Here is a 22,443-nt window from a genome sequence, read left to right as displayed (position 1 = left end):
TCTCCTGAGTTCTGGGCTAGCCAGAACTAGTTTGCCCCTGCTGTTGAAATAAATGGGGAAGATTTCTCTGGAATTTAAGAAATGTGGATTTCCCTGAATGGGGATGGTGGCTTCTGTGGTGACAGGAAGGCACTTTAGTTTTTAGTGTTAAAAGCAAAATGGTTTTTTTTTTAATCTTTAATTATGCATACAGTTTTGCCTGGGTGTATGCTTGTACACTAGAAAAGGGCACCAGATCTCAATGCAGATGGTTGTGAGCCACCATGTGGTTGCTGGGAATTGAATTTAGGACTATTAACCTCTGAGCCATCTCTCCAGCCCCCAACGCAAAGTTTTTTTAACTAAAGTTAATTAAAATTAGCAACAACAGAAAGCCCACTGCATTGTCTGGTAAAGGTTTAGTGATTTCAAGGAGCCTAGAAAGCCTTTGTGGCTCAGTTGTGTAGCTGATGGAGATGTATAATCAACTCCTGAGATGGCTAAGGCCTGACCTATGCTATGATCACGCAATGATTATCAGCTGCCTGCATATGCGTGAACCTATGGGCAGTGCCCACCTGGCAGTTCGGGGTTGGCAGCCCATGCCTACTTAAGGGCTGGGAGAAAAAGGAGAGGTCAGAGAGGGAGGGAGAGAAGGAGATTGCTGTGAATAAAGTCCTGGAATAAACTGCAAGAAGAGCTCCGACCTGAGGGTGGCCGTGACACAGTTGGAATCCCAGCATTTGAGAGACAGCAGGCTTGGTTAGCAAGTCTTAATCTCAAGTCTTAGGTACCATTCCATTGTGAATAACCTTATTGGCTAAAGACAGGAGGGGATAGATGAATGATTAGTAGTAGGAACAACAATGATTGCTGAGCTGTATGTAGTAGTACATGCCTGTGATTCCAAATGTCAGCAGAGACTGCCATATATTTGAGTTTGAAGTTGGCTGTCTATATATCTAGGATATGATAGACCCTGTCTCAAAGAAAAAAAAATTCAGACATGGTAATGAACACCTGTAATATGAGTGTTCAGGACAACTGGAAGTTAAAGATTATTCTCTGCTATATAATTTATATTGGGATAGTCTGGGCTAGCTAAGGTCAAAATTGCTAAACTATGTGAGATAGCTGGCTTTTTAGAGTAGCATAGGACAGAGTATGTCCTAAAAGTACTAGGTGCATGAACACTAGATCAAGCAAGGGTACACGCTAAGTACAAGCATGAAGTATACACTGGAGAGATGGTAAGGTCAGGTACAAGTTCTTAACATGAAAAGGAAATTTGTATTTTTAATTTTGCTAGATGTACAATGCTAGGCCCCTTAACTTTTTAAAGATATCAATAATCCATTCCCAGAACAACTCTTGGGAGAACATAGTTTCTCTAGCAATACTAATACAACTTCCTTCAACCGGTAGGGGCTGGCCTATCCCATGCTGGCCTTAAACTGATCTTGTCACCTCTTAAGATTACAGCTCCACCTGCACATGCATGGTAGACTAATAGTACCTCTATCAACTGAACTCCATCTCTAGCTCCAGGTAGCTTAATCTAGTAATGTCTTCATCTCTAATCCATCCTAACATTTCTCCTGAGAAAACACAGAAACGGCATCTTTGTGCAAACTGAGTACTTTGCATGAAATTTGGGTTCATTTCCAGCATACATTTGAAAGACAAACCTCCCAAACAACTTGCTAGTCAAGGGTAACAGGTTAAGGGAACAAACAGCTGAGCCTGGAAAGGACATAGTGCCAAGGTACATTCATAGTGTTACTATAAAAAAAAGATTATGAAGTTTGAGGCCAGCCTGGTGTAGAAAGTAAATTCCAGGGCTGTTATAGAAAACCTGTCTCTAAATAAAACAAAAAAAACCACAAAACAGTTTTCCCTGTTAGAAAATTGGATCAGAGGGTTTCCTGTACATGGCCATCAATAGCCTATATACAATAATTTGTATGCATTAAAAGGGACTTCTGATGTCCATGGGCTCAACCTGTGCAAAAAAAAAAAAAAAGTGGGTCTGACTTGGTCTATCCCTAAGTAGACTCTAGTATAAAGAATGAAGGAATAAGCCAATAGTAGAGATAAAAATAGATCAACAGAAGATAGATGTGATGGGGCTTGACAAATGTAAGGAAAACCTCAAGGATGAATATTCAGTCATGGCTTAGAGAGCTGCCATTCACTAAGCTGATTTATACTAAAGCAAGCCATCTGCCTTCCCTATTTAGTAGTGCAATTCTAATACCATTGCTGCTGAAAAACTTGCTGGCTACAAAAAGGAATTGTAAATAAAAAATTACTTCATACATTTAGTACCTGGTCATCCTAATCACTTGAAAATAATACAAGTTTTAAGCTATACTGCTTCAGCTTTACTGTCAGTGGTTATGAAAAAAATTTTTTTTTAGTTTTCAATTTTTATTTTTATTAAAAATTTCTACCTCTTCCCCTCCTCCCATTTGGTTATGAAAATTATTAAGCAACAACATAGAAAACATAATTCCAACAGATTGCAGTTCAAATTGTCAACCCACTCCTGGATGCCTTTGGGTGAATTTTAACCTGCTTTCCTTTCTTCAAAGGTAAAATAAAGCCAATACTTCTTAAAGTACAAAGTATGATAATCCAGGTACATAGCAAGCACATAGTTTCAGCTGTTATCATTGTGGTAAATTCCTTTTCCTAAAGAACCAGCTTTAAAATGACTATAAACAAGGCATTGGTGGTGCACACCTTTAAACCCAGCACTTGGGAGGCAGAGAAAGGTGAGAGTTTAAGCCCAGCCTGGTCTACTGAGAGTTCCAAGACAGCAAGGGCTACACAAAGATTCCCTTGCTGTAAAAAGTTCACACTGCTTCTAAAAAGAGCCACCAGTCTTGGGATTCAAATTCCCTGTTGCCTTGGATTCTGTAAACTATCATCTTGTACTTATAAGGGGTGGGGGATATAAAAGGAAAAGAACTAGGTTTGGTGATATTCATGTAATCACAAAACACTCAGCAGAGGGACTAGCATGAGTCTGAGGCCAGCCTGTATAGTATTGTGAAACCCTATCTCAAAATAGACCATTTTTCACAAATATCCAGGAAGCCCCCACATCTGCACAGAACATCTGGACTGCCCTCACAACTCAGAGTGAACATGCTCAGAATCTGGCTCTGAAGGATTAGGGTTTGAAGAATCGGTGTTTGAAGCACTTGACTCATCAACTGGTTCAAAAGGTCGCAAGTTTGCATATGTCACCTCTTGGGCTAGCTGCTCTAAAGAAGGGCGGCCTAATAGCAGATTTCGGAGTGAAATTCGAGTCATCAGGAAGCTGAAAAAAAAAACAGTCCAAATTTATTTTTCTACATAACTCCAACCAAAGCCCTAAGGAAACACTTGGTCTTAGACCCACTCACCTGGAGACAGACATCTACTTTACTGACCTTCCACATCCCAAATGCTAGGACCCTACCCCTCTGAAGGCTGACAGTATTCTAGGGTAGAATAGGAATAACCATAGAAAGATGGAAAGGTTATAGATAAAAAGAACGGGGAAGGGTGAGGAGGGGAAAGATCCCTAGGAGTCTCTACTGCTGTCCTCACTAGGGGAAAGTGACCAAACTTGCAAATACCTGATGGCAATGACAACTGCTTCTGTGAGAGAAACTTACCTGCGTCGAAAGACATACAGCTTTCGCAGCAGGAAGCGGAGGAATCGCTCATGGAAAGGGCTATTTCGCCGGCGTTCGATTTCTTGGCGTTGACGCTGCCGTCTTAGAAAGGTCTGGACCAAAGGTGTTGGCTCAAGACCTCCTTTTACTTCCCCTTCCAAAATAGGCTGAAGTTCTGGAGGCAGGGGCCCTGTTTCTGTCCAGAAGTCAGCAAAAAGGAACCAATGAGATGGACCCCTCTCTGACTCGGCCATTCCCATCTCCGAGAGACTTCAAGCACTCTCTTTGTCGGTTAGCTATAACCCTGACTTCCTGACACCAGGTACTCTGTCAAACCTCCACACACTCACTCACCACTTCCATTCTCCACCTTCTCCTTTAATTCTTGCAGATATGCCAGGTCCTGCTCCAGTGTGACCTCTGTTGTGTTGACATAGATGTACATATAGCAGGAGGGACTCGATGATATAGTATAGACTTTATGGTACTCTCCAGCAGGCAACTGAGAGGGTAATAAAGGATACATTTAATTCTAACTTCCCTAGCTAGCCTATGGCCTCGCTACTCTAATCATGCTGGCACTCTCTTTTCCTGTGTCTTGGAGTCTGAAAGAATGGCCCCTAGAATCTGGAAAATTTTTCACAGCCTCAGGGGTCCTCCTATTTTGTTTCTTCTCCTAGTGTTGTTTTGAGTTCTGGTCTCACTGTGTAGTCCTGGAATTCTGTTTTCCTGCCTCAGCCTCCCAAGTCCTGAAAATGACAGGCACGTGCTTCCATGCCCCAGTGAAGTCCCTGCTTTCTGAGCCTCCCCTATACTACTGCGCTGGGAAAGACTTTATCTGTAATAAATGAACCCTATCTCTGAAGAGTCTGGTTTTTCTGTTCTGCCACCAATTCCACAGTGACCTCTCCCTGCAGCAGCTAGATGCTAGTGTTGCCCAGGTCTTCACTCACAAAATTTTCTAGGTGAAGCCCTGCCAGAAGCAAGAGAATTCACTATCCCAACCCACCCTACCAGAACAGACTTTCGCCACCACCGCCGGGCTCCCAGCTAGCTTTACCCAAAATAATTACACAGAAACTGTATTCTTTTAAACACTGCTTGGCCCATCGGCTCTAGCCTCTTACTGGCTAGTTCTCACATCTTGCTTTAACCCATATTTAATAATCTGTGTAACATCACGAGGTATGGCTTACCAGGAAAGATCTTAACCTATGTCTGTGTCAGGTGGGAGAATCATGGCGACTGACTCGGCTTTCTTTCTCCCAGAATTCTGTTCTGTCTACTCCACCCACCTAAGGGCTGGCCTATCAAAGGCCAAGCAGTTTCTTTACATCTCCCTAAACTTCATGCCCCTTCTGCAGGTTTTGTTTTGTAGTACTACATCCTCAGCCTCTGTCACTGTTAACCCCAGCAAATACCTGCATTTTTTCTCCCGCCTGAAGAGTCTGGTTTTTCTGTTCTGCCACCAATTCCACAGTGACCTCTCCCTGCAGCAGCTGGATGCTAGTGTTGCCCAGGTCTTCACTCACAAAATTTTCTAGGTGAAGCCCTGCCAGAAGCAAGAGAATTCACTATCCCACCCCACCCTACCAGAACAGACTTTCGCCACCATCACCTAAAGAGAGTTCCCTCCCTACCCCATCATATGCAATGTCTCTGCTCAAGGAAGCCAAGAAAAGACAGCACAATCTGCTCTCACTTTCCTCCATACCAGGGAAATCTGCAATGAAGACCACCTCAGTGTGGTTGTCCAGACTGTTCTTAATATCCTGTAACTTGGTCCTCCAGAGAGATAAGTCCATCAAGAGTGGCTGCACCCAAGGTGTGCGCTTGAAGGGGGACCAGACAGCCTGCACGATGTCCACACGAGGGTCAAAAAGCCTTAAAAAAGAAAATAATGTTCTGAGGAGGCAGTGGCCACTCACCCACAACTGATTCTGCTCCTTTCATCACTGGACCCATGGAGAGTGGACAGGATTTCCCAAAAGGAGAAATGCCTACTGTCAGCATGTTATTGCCAGTCCGTGGCAGAGAGAAGGGGAAAGAATGTGAGTTAGTGGCCACCTGAGGAGAAGGCATTGTGTTAACAGTGTCTGAAAGAATAGTCAATTCGCTTTTCTCCTGGATGATGGTGCCCCCTGCTGGACACAACCAACTATGCCCACAACCAGATCAACCCCGACATGCACTAGACTGAGAGAGAGACAGCCTTGTAAAAAGCAAGACACCATGAGAAGACGTCAGCTTTTCATCTGGTCAAAAAGAGCTGTGCTTCATCTTCCCCTGTCTCTTGCCCACCTCTGCTGGAAGCGGTCATTGATGGAGACCCAAATATCAAAGTAGATCTGGGGCTCAGTGACATTGTACTTGGGAAGCAGCAGGCTCAGGCAAGTGGCATATTGCTTCAGCATGTCTGCATGGTCCTTCCATCGCCGGCTCTGTGTGAATACCTGTCCCAAACCCCCATATTAGTCCCACTTTGTCACTGCCAATAACACAAAGATCTTTACCTGCTGCCTAGTTAGAGCAGGAGGGGAAAGGAACTTGTCTTCGGATGTGAACTTTCATTGTTAGGTATTTACTCACCTTTCCAAAACACAATCTTAACTCAAAACAATGACAAACTGTTTCATCTCTATCCACATTTTTAAAAAAGACATAATGGCTGAAAAGGGACCAGCCTGAGCTATAAAGACCTTGGCTTAATTAATTAAAAATATGGTCTGGTAGCCAGGTGGTGGTGGCACATGCCTTTAATCCCAGCACTCGGGAAGCAGAGGCAGGAGGATCTCTGTGAATTCGAGGCCAGCCTGGTCTACAAGAGCTAGTTCCAGGACAGGCTCCAAAGCTACAGAGAAACCCTGTCTTGATTTAAAAAAAAAAAAAAAAAAAAAAGGTCTGGTCTGGTGAGATGATTCAGCATGTTAAAAACATTTGCCACAACCCCCTGATGACCTGGATTACGTTACCAGAGCTCACAAAGCTGTAGAAATAACTGACTCCACAAAGTTGTCTCTCATGTACACACACAAGCACATACATTAAATTTTTTAAAATGATGAAAGGTTCAAAGATGAGGATGTAGCTCAATGGTACAGTATACACTTGTGGTCAGGCCCTGGGTCCAGCACCAAAAAAAAAAAAAAAAAAAAAAAAAAAAACGAAGGAAGAAAAAAAGAAGGTTCTGTCTGGTTTTGGAGAAGGTGCAGGGACCCAAATTTGTTTTATTTTATGATATGTATAGGACCAAATAAAATCCCAAAGCCCGAGGGGCTCTGAAGAACGGGCAGCATCAGGTGTCTCACCCCAGGGTTAAGGTAGCCAAGCTCGCCTGTGAGGCCATCGCGGTAGGTGATCTTTACATGCTGGTGGGAGCGAGAGTGTACCATCATGTCCCAGGAATAGCCATACAGCCCGTTTGTCCAGTTGTTGTAACCCTGGGAAGGCAGAGCAGACCGTGTTAGCTTGATGTCTCTCAACCCAACCTCATTCTCCAGCAAGGAAGAGCTAAAAGGCCAAGCCCTGCCACATCCAGCACAGTCCAAGCCCATGCAGCATGTAAAACGATCGCACAAACCTGGGTGAGGAAGTGGGAATACGGCAGGAAGAGCTGCTCCAGAAGGTAGAGCAGGGTGAAGACGGCTCCCAGCCGGTGGCGCAGCCCCGCCTTTGTACCAGCCTTGGCCCGGGTCCTCTTATAGACACAGCAAGGGCTGGGCCGAGGAGCATCTTTGGTAGGCAGCAGTTCTTGCAGCCATTTGGGGCACCGGGCTACCAGTTTCCGTGGCCATTCAGTTGAGCAGAAGAGGGGGCTGCTGGCCAGCATGACATAGGGAAACATGCCTAGGAAAGCAGGAAGAAAGTCGGCATGGTCAGGCTCCTCCCTTACGAAGTCCTGCTGAAGTGTTCTATTCTAAGGAGGCTCTTGGCTTCACTTTCTTGAGACAGTCTCACAAAGTGTGTGCTGGCCTAGCACTCAGTGTGTAGCTGAGGACGACCTTGGCCTAGTCCTTCTCGCCTTTTCCCAAGGGCTGGGACAAGGGGTGAGTACCATTACCCGGTTTTGTGTGGTGCTGGGGATGCACACTAGGGAAGCACTGGAGCAGCTGAGCCGCATCCCTGGCCCTAAAGGAAGTGCCTAACAGTTCTTCCCACAGACCCTCACCGTGCAACACGTTGTACCCAGAGGTCCCAATCCTCTCATCCTTACTTATTCCTACTTCACAGTGGCCACACTGGACTCAGCTCAGCTCCTGCACCCCCCACCGCCCTGCCATCGCACACCGGCAGACAAGGCTCCTCTCCAGGCTCCCCACAGCCCCGCAGCTGCAGGCACTGACCTATGCTGAAGAGCTGCGAGTTCATGCAGTGAAAGTAGGACACGAAGAAGAGGCCAATGGATCTTGAGGCATCAAAGAAGAGCAGGAAGCCAGCCGAGAGGTCGAGGAGCAGGCCGCACCAGTGCACCACCAGCAGGCTTGTCAGCTCCTCGGACAGCACCAGCCTGCAGACAAAGGGACAAAGGTCCAGACCCAGGCAGTGGGGTCGCCCAGCAACCACAGCACGACTGAAGCACTAGGGGCCTCAATAACCTGTCCCTAATGAAGATCTACCCACCAGTGGGTACAACAGCTAAGGCCCAAATGCACTCATAAAAATGCTCTACATTCGAGTTTACCAACCCCTTGACATTTTCGGGGGGCCTTTTTTTTCTTTTTCTTTTAAATATCCCCTGTGCGATGAGTAAAGCCCAGTCTCCAAGGATAAAATCTGATGGAAAAGTATACTACAGGGAATATACTACGGGGAATTTACTGCGGGGAATATACTACAGGAATATACTGCGGGGAATATACTACAGGAATATACTATGGGGAATATACTACAGGAATATACTGTGGGGAATATACTACAGGGAATATACTGCGGGGAATATACTACAGGAATATACTGCGGGGAATATACTACAGGAATATACTGCGGGGAATATACTACAGGAATATACTATGGGGAATATACTACAGGAATATACTGTGGGGAATATACTACAGGAATATACTGCGGGGAATATACTACAGGAATATACTGTGGGGAATATACTACAGGGAATATACTGCGGGGAATATACTATGGGGATATACTGCGGGGAATACACTACAGGAATATACTGTGGGGAATATACTACAGGCAATATACTGCGGGGAATATACTACAGGAATATACTACGGGGGATATACTGTGGGGAATATACTACAGGAATATACTACGGGGGATATACTATGGGGAATATACTACAGAATTTTCCCCATGGAAATCATAAATGAGAAGTGTTAAAAGGTAAGTGCTGGGCATGAAAGGGACCAGCCCTGCAGGCCCAAAGTGGCAGGATCTCTCCATGACACAGGACAACAGGATATCCAAGAGGAGTCCCAGTGAGAGCCAAAAACCAGAGGCCTCAAATCAGACTAACGACTCACTGCACTGAACACTTGCAAGTAATGATGTATGGACTAAAGGGTATACTGCGTGATCCACTGTGTCACACGACAGCATCCACGATGAGAGTTTTCCTTCTTTTCCTTTTCTCTTTTAAATTTTATTTTGTTTTATCCTGGGGGGGGGGGGGGTGCTGAAAGGGCAGAGGGCAGATGAGAAGAAACAGGGAGACGAGTGGGATCGAGATGCATGATGTGAAATCCACAAAGGATCAATTTAAAAAGTTAAAAAAAAAAAAGGTAAGTGCCAGGGCTGGTCCCCAGCACTTCAGAAAACTGGGTGCGGCAGTGCACACTGTAATCCTAATACTTGGGAGGCAGAAGCAGGAAGTCAGGAAGCTGAAGGCCAGCCTGGGATAGATGATATCTTTTCTCAGAAGAAAAGAAAAATTTGTTTGAAAACACTGACTGCATTGGGCTGGAGAGATGTGCTTCAGGGGACAAAAGCGTTTGCTGCTAAGCCTGGAGGCCCGAGTTTGCTCCCTGGAACCCACATGGTGGAAGCCGAGAAGCAACTTGTGCAAACTGTCCTCTGACCTCCACACGTATCATGGCACACTGTGCAAATGTGCCTACAAATACACGCGAACAGACACATGGGAAAATGAAACCACAAGAGCAACTGCTTGGCTGGCAGCTCACATTTCAGAACGTGGAGAATAGAGGAAGTCGGGGGAGAAACGAAATGAGAGGGGGAATCGGAAGGAAAGGGAAACCTCACAGATGAAGCTGGTTTAGAGTTGGTAACAACTGCTTTGCAGGCAGGAGCAGCACCAGCTGTCTTCCTGAACTGTCTGAGGGGCTCTACAGAAGGCTACAGTCACTCCGCCTTTAGTCCCAGCACGCAGGAGGCAGAGGAGCTCTCTGAGTCCAAGGTCAGTCTGGTCTGCATAGTAAAGTCTGGACCAGCCAGGGCTACGTAGTGAGACCCTGTCTCCAAAAAAATTTAAAAAATAAAAAGGACAATAAAAAGAGTGGGGTCAGGGCTGGGGTGCTTGCCTTACATGGATAAGACCCTAAGTTCAATCCCCACTATAGCCAAAATGTAATAAAAAATTAACAAAAGAAACTGGGGGGGCTGGAGAGATGGCTCAGAGGTTAAGAGCACTGACTGCTCTCCCAGAGGTCCTGAGTTCAATTCCCAGCAACCATGTGGTGGGTCACAACCACCTGTAATGAGATCTGGTGCCCTCTTCTGGCCTGCAGGCATGCATGGAGGCTGAATACTGTGTACCTAATAAATAAATAAATCTTTAAAAAGAAAAAAGAAACTAGGGTTGACAAGGCAAGGACACAAGCAACTACCACTGTCACCCAAGGTAACAGCTGGGTACTGGCTAATGTACCAAGTGTGCTGCTTCGTTTATTATCAACTTGCACAGGCTGGAGCCATCTGGGAAGAGGAAAGCATAACTGAGGGATAGCCTCCATCAGAATGCCTAGGTCTTTCAGGGCACCGTCTTGGTTAACGATTGACATGGGAGAGCCCAGGCAGCTATGGGCAGCGGCACCTCTATGCAGGTGGTCCTGGGTGGTATAAGAAAGCAAGCTGGCAGGCCTGGAGAGATGAGCAAAGAGTTAATACTGGCTGCGCTGCAAGAGGACCCAGGCTTGAGGCCCAATACCCACATGGAGGCTCAAATCTGTCTGTAGATCCAGCGCCAGGGGATTGGATGCCCTCTTCTAGATTCCATCAGCACCAGGCACCCATGTGGTACACATACATGTATGCAAGCAAAACAATTACACACATAAAGAAAAGTTTAAAAGAGAAAACGGGAGCAAGCCATGGGAAACAGGCCAGTATGCAGCATCCTCAGCCGTCTCCACTTCGTTCCTGCTTCCAGGTTCCTGCTCTATGGAGCCCTACCTTGGCTTTCCTCCATGATAGCTGCTGATTAGAATGTGGACTGGATGTGTGAGCCAAATAACCACTTTCTTCCCAAGCTGTTTCTGGTCATGGTCTTCTCTCAGCAACCAAAAGCAAAGTGGGACACACTATGCCACCTGATTCTGATTCTTTTCTCTTCCTGACTGTCAATACTATAGTCTTCCATCTAGCTCGGCCTCCATCTTTGAGTATCACTGACTCTGCATTTGTCTGAATAGGGAGCTAAGGCAAATGACAGACACAGGTTACATAGACTTGGCAGACAAATCACCACTCAGTACCTGTAACCCAAGAAGGCCTCTGCCTTGACACTACTCACTTGAAGGGACTAAAGAGCCAATGCCGGGACAAATGTTCCATGGAGTAGCCCTCAACCCAGTCTGCATCCAGCTTTTTCACACCCGCAATGAAATACACAATGAAGATCTGTAAACACAAAATGTAGCATGATGCTTAAGCAAACAAAGAACCCATGTTTTTTCTGCAGAAAGCTCTGTGGTTAAGGATTTGCTGCTCTTACAGATGACCTGGGTTTGATTCGCAGCACCTATGTCAAGCAGCTCACAATCACCTATAACTCCAGTTCTAGGGCATCTTCTTCTGGTCTCTGTAGGCACTGCATGCACATGGTACACACATAGACAAGTTGGCACACATGCATACATAAATAAAAATAAATATCTCCTGAGTAAATTGGGAGCATGGGAGAGGGTAGAAGGGGAGGGAAGAGGAAGGAAGGAAGGAAGGAAGGAAGGAAGGAGAGCGGAGAAAAATATATAGCTCAATAAAAACAATTAAAAAAATAAATGAAACTTTTAAAAAAATTAAAGGATAAACCTCTCATCTTAGCCAGTACCCAAGAAAGAATACAGCCATTCCTCTAACCTTTCATCACATAGACATTCATTCATCTAACAAACAAACGAAAAACAACTACCTATGTCAGGCACAAAGAAAAAAGTAATAATAAAAGCACAGATGTGATTATCTCATGAGAAGTCTAATCTAATAGACAAGGTGCTATTCATTCCATGAGGGGATGAGAACTCAGGGACTGAGGAACTGGAAAAATGAAGGGCCCATCTAGCTTTCCAGCAAAAGGAATAAAGAAACCACCAGGGCCAACAAGAAGGCTTAGTGGGCGAAAGTGCAGGTCAGACAGGGCTGACAACTTGAGTTCGATTCCCAACAGAAAAAGGTGCAATGGGATGCATCTGTAATCATGGCTCCAGTGAAACAGGAGGCAGAGATAGGAGCCTGGAGTATGCAGCAGGACAGAAACATCAAGAGACATCCTGCTCAGCACAGTGGAAGGAGGGACCCAATTCCTAAGCCATCCTCTATCTCCACATACATGCCATGTGGTACATGCCATGTGGTACATGCACACACACAACCATGTACACACACATACACTAAATTAATAATTTTTTTTTGAGATTAGGTCTCACTGTATAGCCCTGGCTGGCCTGGAACTCAGTATGTAGACCAGGCTGACCTTAAACTCACAGATCTCTGCCTCCTGAGGGCTGGAATTAAAAATGTGTACAACCATGCCCAACTATATAAATAGGTATCTTTTAAAAACAAGACAGAATCTAGGGAGGCAGAGGAGAGGGCCTCTAGCAACAGCTCACAAGGAGCCCCTTGCCTATGAAACCCTACTCCTTGGCTGGGAGGAGCACAATGTGTACAGCATTCTCCATGAATGAGTGAGGGTCCAAGGCTGAATTCCCGGAACCCGTGTAAAGGAAGACACAGTGCTGGGCATCTGTATTTGCTGTTCTCCCACAGTAAGACGGGAGACGGAGACAGCAAATCCCTGGAGGCTCCTGGGCCAGCTAGCCTGCCACAGGCAACATCAACAACGAAGAAATGGAGACTCTGGGCTCGATCCAGCTGTAAGGTTTGGACACACACACAAGATTCCATACTTGGCCTCTCAGGACTGTGTAGTTCCAAAGGGGCACATGGACATTTTTCTTCTGGGCATTCAGCAGGCCATCCACAGACCTACAGGAAGGAGGAAAGACATCAAGAAAGGTCTTAGTTCAGCTACATTCCCACCCTCCAATTAGGCCAGTCCTATCTACCTACGAAATAGTTTTCAAACTGGACAATAGTGGCACACACTTTTAATCTCAGCACTCAGGAAGCAGAGGCAATTGGATACCTGTTAGTTTGAGGCCGCCTGGTCTACAAAGCAAGTTCCAGAATAGTTAGGGCTTTTATACCTAGAAACCCTTCCTCAAAAACAAACAAACAAGAATAAAATCTTCAGTGTAGCAGGGTATCGTGGACATGACTACAATTCCAGCACTCAGGAGGCAGAGGCCAGGAAACTGCTTAAGTCTGGAGCCAGTGATCTACATATGATGAGAGCCCGACTCAAAACACACATACTTCAGTTTGTCCTAAGGAATCAGATCAGGTTCAAAGCTATAATAGAAATGACAAGGAGGAACAAATTTGAGGGAGAGTTTCACAAATCTAAAGGGTGGGCTGGAGAAATGGCTCAGGGCAGCAACCTGTGGTCATCCCGGAGCCCACAAAATCCTGGCCTCTGCACATAGAGCACAGCACATGCATCCTTGTCCCCTCTACTGTGCTCCCAACCCCACATCATAGTAATTACAACTAAAACAACAAAAATAGACTGGGCATGGTGCACACTCGGGAGACAGAGGCCAGCAGACCCCATGAGTTCAAGCCCAGCATAGTCTACATAGCAAGTTCTAGGACTACACAGTAAGACTATGTCTCAAAAAAAAAAAGGAACTAAATAACTAAACAATAAAATCACAAAACAGGGAATGGAGAGATGGTTAAAAGCACTAACTGCTCTTCTAGAGGACCTGGGTTCAACTCCTAGAACCCACATGGTAGCTCACAACTACCTCTAACTCCAATTTCAGGAAGTCCAGAACCATATTCTGACTTCCACCAACACCAGGAACACATATGGTACACATACATACATACATGTAAGCTTAATATATACACACATGAAATAAAAAACACAGACACAGGGCTGGAGAGATGGCTCAATGGTTAAGAGCATTGCCTGCTCTTCCAAAGGTCCTGAGTTCAATTCCCAGCAACCACATGGTGGCTTACAACCATCTGTAATGAGGTCTGGCGCCCTCTGCTGGCCCACAGACATACACACAGACAGAATATTGTATAAATAAATAATTAAAAAAAACACAAACACGAAGGTGCATTAACTCATGCACACACACACACACACACACAAATAAACATGTATAGTACATTATCTCTTTTATTTTGTTTTAGTGTTTTGAGACAAGGTCTTTACAGCCCAGGCGGGCCTAGAAGTCACCATGTAGACCAAGCTATAATCCTCACGCTGCTCTGCTTCTTCAATGCTGGGAATAAAGGTGTGCACCACCACATTCATCTACACAGTCTATTATCTCAAAAGGGGAGGGGCTGGGAAAGTGGCCCAGGTCACTGATCACTTGCCTAACCCATACAAGGCCCTGAGTTTGACCTCCATTTCCATAGGGGTAAAAAAAGAAAAATAAACTCAAAATCCTCTCCAGCAAAATAATGCAGAGCATAAACTGACATTTATAAAACTGGATCCGGGATAAAGGACTCCTGACTTTAAATTTTATCCTGCGAGAGAACGGAAAAAGCTAGGATACTAACACCAAATTTACTCTGAGGCAGAAACCAAGCAGGTTTGGAAGAAGTTAGGGAGAACAGGGCTTACACTGTGGGCAAAAGCCTAGGCCTACAGTCAAGGACAATGAGGCCGTTTGTTTCCTGCCTGCTGTGTAACCTTAGGCAGAGTCTTTATCTTCCCAAGACTTACTTTTTCATCTACAAAATTAGTTCACCTCTAGGGACCTCATATTTGTTTGTTTTGAGACAAGATCTTAATATAGATAGCCCAGGCTGGTCTCTAATTCAAAGCAATCCTCTTGCCTCAGCATCCCAAAGTGCTGGGCCTGAGCAACTAAACCTGACTCTTCATAGGTTTGAATGAGGAAAAACATTTAAATATGCCTGCCACAAAGAAAGTCCTGAGTATGTGATAGTAATTTTTTTCAAAATGTCTAAAAATAACAAAAGTGGAACCTGAAAGTGGGGGATACCTGTCAAAATGACCTCTTAATTCTCTAGGATCAAAGCTAGACACCCTGAATGGGTTTCAAGTTTGGCAAAAGTGAGGACTGGGGTTTGGGAGCGTAACCTTGTGGTAGTGTACACGCAGGAGGCCGGGGCAATCCCCAGCACACGGGCACACACACAAAGCTTTACGGGAGAGAAATGTGTACTCATACATCACTGCTGAACCATCCCCACCAGCTCCTCTCACTGAACAAAGAGAACCTCAAGGTCTCCTGCCCCACCACCCTGGCTCCAAGGCTTTGCCCCACCTCCCCTGAGAGATGGTCACCTAGGCCAGATCGGAGTGGGTTACTTTCTCCTAGGACAGCACTGCTGGGCAACCCTGGTGGTCCCTCTCCTCTTGGTATCTGCTATCATCTCCACCTCACAGGAACTTCTACATTTGGCTCTAACTCTGCCTCTCTGGGCTTACACACAGAAAGTAAAGTCTGCACCCTGGAGTATATGAAAACAGCTATGTCTGGCTTTAGTCTTCTCTTCTTCTAAGAGGGATACAGGAGTGATATATCAAGGTACCTGGAGAGATATGGAAAAAGTAAAGGGGTGGGTGGAGCCATTTTCCTATGTCATAGCAATCACCCAACTTGCTGGCCCTTCCCCTTCCCAATCGATCCAAGTCAGGCAAGCAATATAGCTTAGTGAAGAAGGGCATTCACCATCAAGGCTACCTCAGGATTCCCCAGAACCCACATGGAAAACAGGCTCCCCCAAATCCATCAAAGTCAAAGTATGATCTCAAACCATACTTTGCAAAACTTGGTTTAAAATGTCTTTGAGTCAGCATGGTGGCTCGCAGCTCTAATTCCAGCAGTCAGGCTAGGAACAGAGAATAGCAAGTTCAAGGTCAGCCTAGACAATGTAGTAAGTTCCAGACCAGCCTAACACACAGTAATACAAATCCCACCTGAAACCCCCCTCCCAAAAGACCAAAGCACCAATAAAAATTGTGCCTATGCGACAATTTCTAGAACTTCACTGGGCCCTGTCTCTCTAGCAAGCATCCTGACCCAGACACACCTTACCCCTACTTTTCAGGGCACATACCAGTAATGGTTTGCATCCATGAACGTCAACTGAAAGGCCAACAAACCATATAGATAGGAGTGGTTGTTCCACGATGTCTTGTCCAGGAGAAACACGTACCAGTAGGGTAGCAGGAATAACACACAGCTTAGCCGGTAGCACAGGCCCAGCATCATGCCCAGTGCCCCTGGGGGTTTGTGAGGAGAGGATTCAAGGTCAAAGTGTCACCACAGGCCCAGCTTCCCTGGGACCAAAATTAAGAAAGGTCAGCAGGCATTTTATAACCAGGCAGAGCACTAAATGAAAGAAGAGTTATGGGGTCGTGACGGCTCACATGACAACAGACGAGCAGCAGGAGGCCGAATCATGGAGGAAGTGCTACAGACATCCAATGACTTGGTTCACCAGCATGTTTCTGCTGCGTTTCTACCAGCTCAGTCAGTTCTCCCTAGTTCAGATCCCCAGCACCCAGTTCCCCTCACCCAGAAACATGATGGTGTAGACAAGGTACATCCAGTCAAGCGGCAGAGGGCGCAAGGCATCCAGCAAGGGAAAGCGGCACACGTCCAGCCCATCCAAGTATTTTCGGTCCAGGGAGCTAAGGCCCCGCTCCTGGGGAATGTCCAGGAGCATCAAGAACGCTATAAAAGCAAGTGAGGGAAGACAGCTGTTAACATCTGCTAAAGAGGCATGATGTAGCTCTCAGTACGCACAGCGCCATACTTGAATTTCACCACCAGCCTGGCTACACTGTGAGTCCCAGTCCAGCCTGAGATAAATAGAAAAACCTTGCCTCAAAAAAGCAAAATAATAGTCACTATTATTAGTCCCTACTATTAGTACTGAGCCTATTCTTGGCTAGGAATTACACTAGTTGTGTGGTCCGACAAACCCTAAAGCTCACAAGCCGATTCCCACCAGTAAATCATGCGCATACTTTGTGAAGAGGTAGTGACGCTGGAGAGGTGGACCCACTGAGCAATCATAAGGACTATAGTTCAAATCCCAGCACCAATAACAAGCTGGGAATTCTATGCACAGCTGTAAGCCAGCTGTGAAAGGGGCAGAAACAGGAAGCTTGCTGGCTTCCAGCCTGCTGAGGAACCGCAAGCCCCAGGGGCTCAGGGAGAGACTTGGCCTCAAAGGAACTAGTGAGTGGAATGTGACAGACTGTTTTCTAGCCTCTGTGTTCATGCGCAGGAACGCTCACCTGTGCACACATGTGGGAGTGTGCACACACGTGTGGGAGTGTGCACACACATGTGGGAGTGTGCACACACAGGTAGGAGTGTGCACACATGTGGGAGTGTGCACACACATGTGGGAGTGTGCACACACAGGTAGAAGTGTGCACACATGTGGGAGTGTGCACACACATGTGGGAGTGTGCACACACAGGTAGGAGTGTGCACACATGTAGGAGTGTGCACACACAGATAGGAGTGTGCACACATGTGTGGAAGTGTGCACACACAGGTAGGAGTGTGCACACATGTGTGGGAGTGTGCATACACATGTGGGAGTGTGCACACACAGGTAGGAGTGTGCACATATGTGTGGGAGTGTGCACACAGGTAGGAGTGTGCACACACAGGTAGGAGTGTGCACACACAGGTAGGAGTGTGCACACATGTGGGAGTGTGCACACACATGTGGGAGTGTGCACACACAGGTAGGAGTGTGCACACATGTGTGGGAGTGTGCACACACAGGTAGGAGTGTGCACACATGTGTGGGAGTGTGCACACAGGTAGGAGTGTGCGCACACAGGAGTGTGCACACATGTGTGGGAGTGTGCACACACGTGTGGGAGTGTGCACACATGTGTGGGAGTGTGCACACACGTGTGGGAGTGTGAACACACAGGTAGGAGTGTACACACACAGGTAGGAGTGTGCGCACACAGGTAGGAGTGTGCACACATGTGTGGGAGTATGTACAAACACTCACACAATATACACACTAAAATAGAGCTTTAAAAAAATACTTCACAAGCCAGTGATCCTAGAATACACCTTTAATCCCAGCACTGGGGAGGGAGGCAGCGGCAAGCAGGTCTCTGTGAGTTCTAGACCAGTCTGATCTACATAGTGAGTGGCAGATCAACCAGGACTATACATCTAGGGCAGTGAAATCCTATCTCAAAAAATAAAAACAAACAAGAAAAACAATGACAAAATGTCACAGAGCTGCAGAAAGATTAAGTAAGAGATATGTACAAAACACTATAGAAACTGTTAGGGTTCAATTAATTACATCTATAAAGATACACCCTACTGAACCATAAAAAGTGCTCCGGGGAACCTTCTTTTTTTTTTAATTTATTTATTATGTATACAATATTCTGTCTGTGTGTATGCCTGTAGGCCAGAAGAGGGCACTAGACCCCATTACAAATGGTTATGAGCCACCATGTGGTTGCTGGGAATTGAACTCAGGATCTTTGGAAGAGCAGGCAATGCTCTTAACCTCTGAGCCATCTCTCCAGCCCCCCGGGGGACCTTCTTAACACATTTTTTTTTTTTTGCCTCCTGACATGATGTGGGATTCCCTTTTGTATGCTGTGAATACGATTGGTTAATTAATAAAGAAAATTGGCTTAGCCTGATAGGGCAAAAGAATAGAGGTAAGCAGAGAAAACCAAACTGAATGCTGGGAGAGAGAAGGGCAGAGTCAGAGAGAAGCCATGGAGCCCCGCCAGAGCCAGATGGAACTTTAGCCAGTAAGCCACAGCCACATGATGATACACATATCAATAGAAATGGGTTAAATTAAGATGTAAGAGTTAGCCAATAAGAAGCTAGAGCTAATGGGCCAAGCAGTGATTTAATTAATACAGTTTCTGTGTGATTGTTGTGGGGCTAAGCGGCCGGGAACCAACAAGCAGCCTCCTTATTACACTGACACACCCAGGAAGGCAGTGGTATTTGGTCAACACACTAAGATAAATAAGGGACACTCGGCTCTGGAAGCCAGTTTGGGATCAGGCAGTTTCTCAATCCCAGAAGCAGTTGCGTTAGCCAGTCTGGTTAATTATCTGTAGGGGTATTTACCCATTCATTACAAGACATCTAGTGCATCAGATGCCAGCCACCATTACCTATTCCTCTTCTTCAAAAGTTCTAACTAAAAATGTCTCCAGGAAGCAAAATGGCCTCCAGTTGGAAGCTACTGGACTTACAGGAGTAGAGTCTCGGCACATCCTAACTCTCTGAGCTGCTTGGACAGTGCCTCGGCACATCCTAACTCTCTGGGCTGCTAGGGCAGTGTCTCGGCACATCCTAACTCTCTGGGCTGCTAGGGCAGTGTCTCGGCACATCCTAACTCTCTGGGCTGCTAGGGCAGTGTCTCGGCACATCCCAACTCTCTGGGCAGCTAGAGCAGTGTCTCGGCACATCCCAACTCTCTGGGCTGCTAGGGCAGTGTCTCGGCACATCCCAACTCTCTGGGCTGCTAGGGCAGTGTCTCGGCACATCCCAACTCTCTGGGCTGCTAGGGCAGTGTCTCGGCACATCCCAACTCTCTGGGCTGCTAGGGCAGTGTCTCGGCACATCCTAACTCTCTGGGCTGCTAGGGCAGTGTCTCGGCACATCCTAACTCTCTGGGCTGCTAGGGCAGTGTCTCGGCACATCCTAACTCTCTGAGCTGCTAGGGCAGTGTCTCGGCACATTCTAACTCTCTGAGCTGCTAGGATGTTTCTCTGAAATACTTCATTCCTAAGCAGCTTCCTGACAGGTGTGATGGTGAAGCAGGAAGAGCAGCACTCGAGAGGCCAGGTAAGTCTGATCTATGGAATAAGAGCATTTCAAACACCAAAGAGAGCTGGGGAGATTACTCAGTCTTGCTGTACGCATGAGAGCCTGAATTCAGATCACTAGCACTCATGCAGAAAGCCTGGCACAGTCAATCTCAATGCTGTGGAGGCAGGGAGACAGGATGGTTCCTGGGACTTGCTGCTCAGCCAGACTAACTCAACTGGTGAGCTCCAGGCTCAGGAGAGACCCTGTCTTAAAAAATAAGGTGGAGGGCTGGAGAGATGGCTCAGAGGTTAAGAGCATTGCCTGCTCTTCCAAAGGTCTTGAGTTGAGTTCAATTCCCAGCAACCACATGGTGGCTCACAGCCATCTGTAATGGGGTCTGGTGCCCTCTTCTGGCCTGCAGGCATACACATAGACAGAATATTGTATACATAATAAATAAATTTAAAAAAAAAGAAAGTGGAGAAATGATTAAGGAAGACACCTGACGTTGACCTGTGGTCTACATGCACAAGTGCACAGACCAAAGCATTTCTGAGCACTAAACCCTAACTAGAGGTGACAAGGCCAGGTTACGATTCTAAACTTCCAAAGAATTCTTCCATTATTCCAATACTTTCAGCTCTAAGGAAAAGAACACCTAAGAAATAACTAAGAAATAGGTGATTGCACTAGAGAGAATGGCTCAGCAGTTAAGAGCCTGCGCTAATCTTCCAAAGGACCAAAGCTCGATTCCCAGCAGCCATATCAGGCAGTACAATTGCCTTTTACTCCAGTTCCAAGGAATCCAACACTCTCTTTTAGCTTCAACAAGCAACCAGATACCTGACATACATTCACACATCCATACAGAAACTAACATCTTGAGCCGGGCGGTGGTGGCGCACGCCTTTAATCCCAGCACTTGGGAGGCAGAGGCAGGCGGATCTCTGTGAGTTCGAGACCAGCCTGGTCTACAAGAGCTAGTTCTAGGACAGGCTCCAAAACCACAGAGAAACCCTGTCTCGAAAAACCAAAAAAAAAAAAAAAAAAAAAAAAAAGAAAATAACATCTTGGTTAATCTTGGAACCTCCACTGAGAAAATACCTCGAAGCAGACTGGCCTGTGAACACTGATGTGGGAGGGCCCCGCCTACTGTGTGGACAGGTGATCCCAGGTGATACAAGAAAGCAGGCGGAGCAAGCCACGAGAGGCAAGCCAATAGCCACTGTGGTTCTTCCATGACTCTTTTCCAGTTCTGCCCTCCAGGTTCCTGACCTGACATCCATCCCTTCATGATGAACTACAACTGTAAGCTGAAACAAACCCTTCCTTTGCAAGGTGCTTTTTGTCATGGTATTTTTATCACAGTAATAGAAGGCAAACTAACACACACACACACACACACACACACACACACACACACTAAATCTTAAAAAGAAATAGGATGTCATTTTCTCAAGCCCAGCCAAAATGTCCGGGACCAGAAAATAGACTTACCAAAAAGAAAACGAAAGACAGCCAGGTTTGCGGGGTCCGTTGGTCGGTTAAGCAGGGTCACGACACTCTGCCAGCTAGATAAATCTGTCCATTCAAACCCCAAAAGTTTCTCCATGCGGCTGCCCTGGCTGAGCCCTGATGTCCGTGCAGACTTGTTTTTCTGCACTTTATCTATAACCAAGAAGTGGGGGAAATGTGTGCGTAGGAAAACCGAAGTCCCCACAGCCTAGGGTATCCACCCCACTGGGTTCTCCCATTGATCGGACTACCGCAAGCTTCTGGGTGGCAGGCCCTCCTCCAGGATCCTCCCACGGACTGACAACACAAGACTACCATCTCTCCCAATATGCCACTTCCTCACTAAGGTCACCATCCTTCTCGCCAACCCTCAGCCAGCCTACCTGAGGAGGTAGCGGTCCGTGCAGAGTCACGGTGCACAGCCATGACTGCAGAGACAGACGGCCTTCTGCAGCCGATCGCGAGCAAGTGGAAACCCACTACTGTCTTGGGCTCCGCCCCCTCGACACGTCGTCAACACTCGCGCGGCAGGCCGGAAAGCACCCGCACTGTCGTGAAGGCCAGAACCCGCGGCCGGGGACTCAGGCGTAGGGGCGGGGCTAAGTGTGTGGGCGGGGTGAGGGGCGGGGCGGAGCGATCCTGAGCAAAGTGTTGAGCCCAAAGAACTTGCGGAGCAGGAGGAGGAGGGGCAGGGTAAGGAGTTGGGGGCGGAGGATGGACAGCGCAGGGTTAAAGGGTCACCCGTGAATCTAACCTTGGCATTGTAAGGGAGGAGTGACCATTCCCAGAACAAGTGTCTCTTTGCTAACTACCCATCACATACGCCTGTTTTGTTGTTTTGAGACAGGGTCTGTCTTTGTAGTTGTGTAGTCCCGAGCTCGTTTGTGTAGACCAGACTGGCCTCGAACTTACAGACAACCGTCTGCCTCCAGAGTGCTGGGACTAAAGGCTTGTTCCACCTTTTGAAA

At 46.5% G+C, this 22,443-nt stretch overlaps 1 protein-coding gene across 3 annotated transcripts; it reads right to left on the bottom strand.

The window, feature by feature from the left end:
* Positions 1-2,388: 2,388 nt before the first annotated feature.
* On the bottom strand, positions 2,389-21,946 carry Ggcx (gamma-glutamyl carboxylase). 3 transcript variants are annotated; one of them, XM_041642193.1, is made up of 15 exons: positions 21,859-21,946; positions 21,458-21,628; positions 16,703-16,861; positions 16,242-16,407; positions 12,971-13,049; positions 11,356-11,462; positions 7,991-8,154; positions 7,228-7,493; positions 6,956-7,087; positions 5,949-6,100; positions 5,362-5,531; positions 5,069-5,199; positions 4,002-4,149; positions 3,648-3,843; positions 2,389-3,307 (listed from the first exon to the last, which is right to left on the bottom strand). In XM_041642193.1, exons 1-15 carry the CDS (start codon positions 21,899-21,901, stop codon positions 3,115-3,117), a joined length of 2,277 nt encoding a protein of 758 aa, XP_041498127.1. In that variant the 5' UTR covers positions 21,902-21,946; the 3' UTR covers positions 2,389-3,114. The 3 variants fall into 3 exon arrangements, with proteins under 3 accessions (XP_041498127.1, XP_041498134.1, XP_041498142.1); XM_041642200.1 differs by lacking the exon at positions 21,458-21,628 and having other exon boundaries at positions 21,859-21,942; XM_041642208.1 differs by lacking the exons at positions 2,389-3,307; positions 3,648-3,843; positions 4,002-4,149; positions 5,069-5,199; positions 5,949-6,100 and having other exon boundaries at positions 5,395-5,531.
* Between the last annotated feature and the right edge of the window lie 497 nt (positions 21,947-22,443).

The sequence above is a fragment of the Microtus oregoni genome, unplaced genomic scaffold, assembly GCF_018167655.1.
Source record: "Microtus oregoni isolate MIOR12 unplaced genomic scaffold, Mior012 000002F_ref0000024, whole genome shotgun sequence".
Classification (NCBI taxonomy): domain Eukaryota; kingdom Metazoa; phylum Chordata; class Mammalia; order Rodentia; family Cricetidae; genus Microtus; species Microtus oregoni.
This window is presented reverse-complemented; position numbering and strand designations above follow the sequence as displayed.

Excerpts from the sequence above, each read along its gene's own strand:
- Ggcx (XM_041642193.1), bottom strand. The coding sequence starts at position 21,901 with ATGGCTGTGCACCGTGACTCTGCACGGACCGCTACCTCCTCAG. Across the intron at positions 8,155-11,355 it reads TGGCTCTTTAGTCCCTTCAA|GCTGGTGCTGTCCGAGGAGC; the intron begins GTGAGTAGTGTC and ends CTTTGTCTGCAG. Across the intron at positions 5,532-5,948 it reads AATGACCGCTTCCAGCAGAG|GCTTTTTGACCCTCGTGTGG; the intron begins GTGGGCAAGAGA and ends TTCTTTTTTAAG.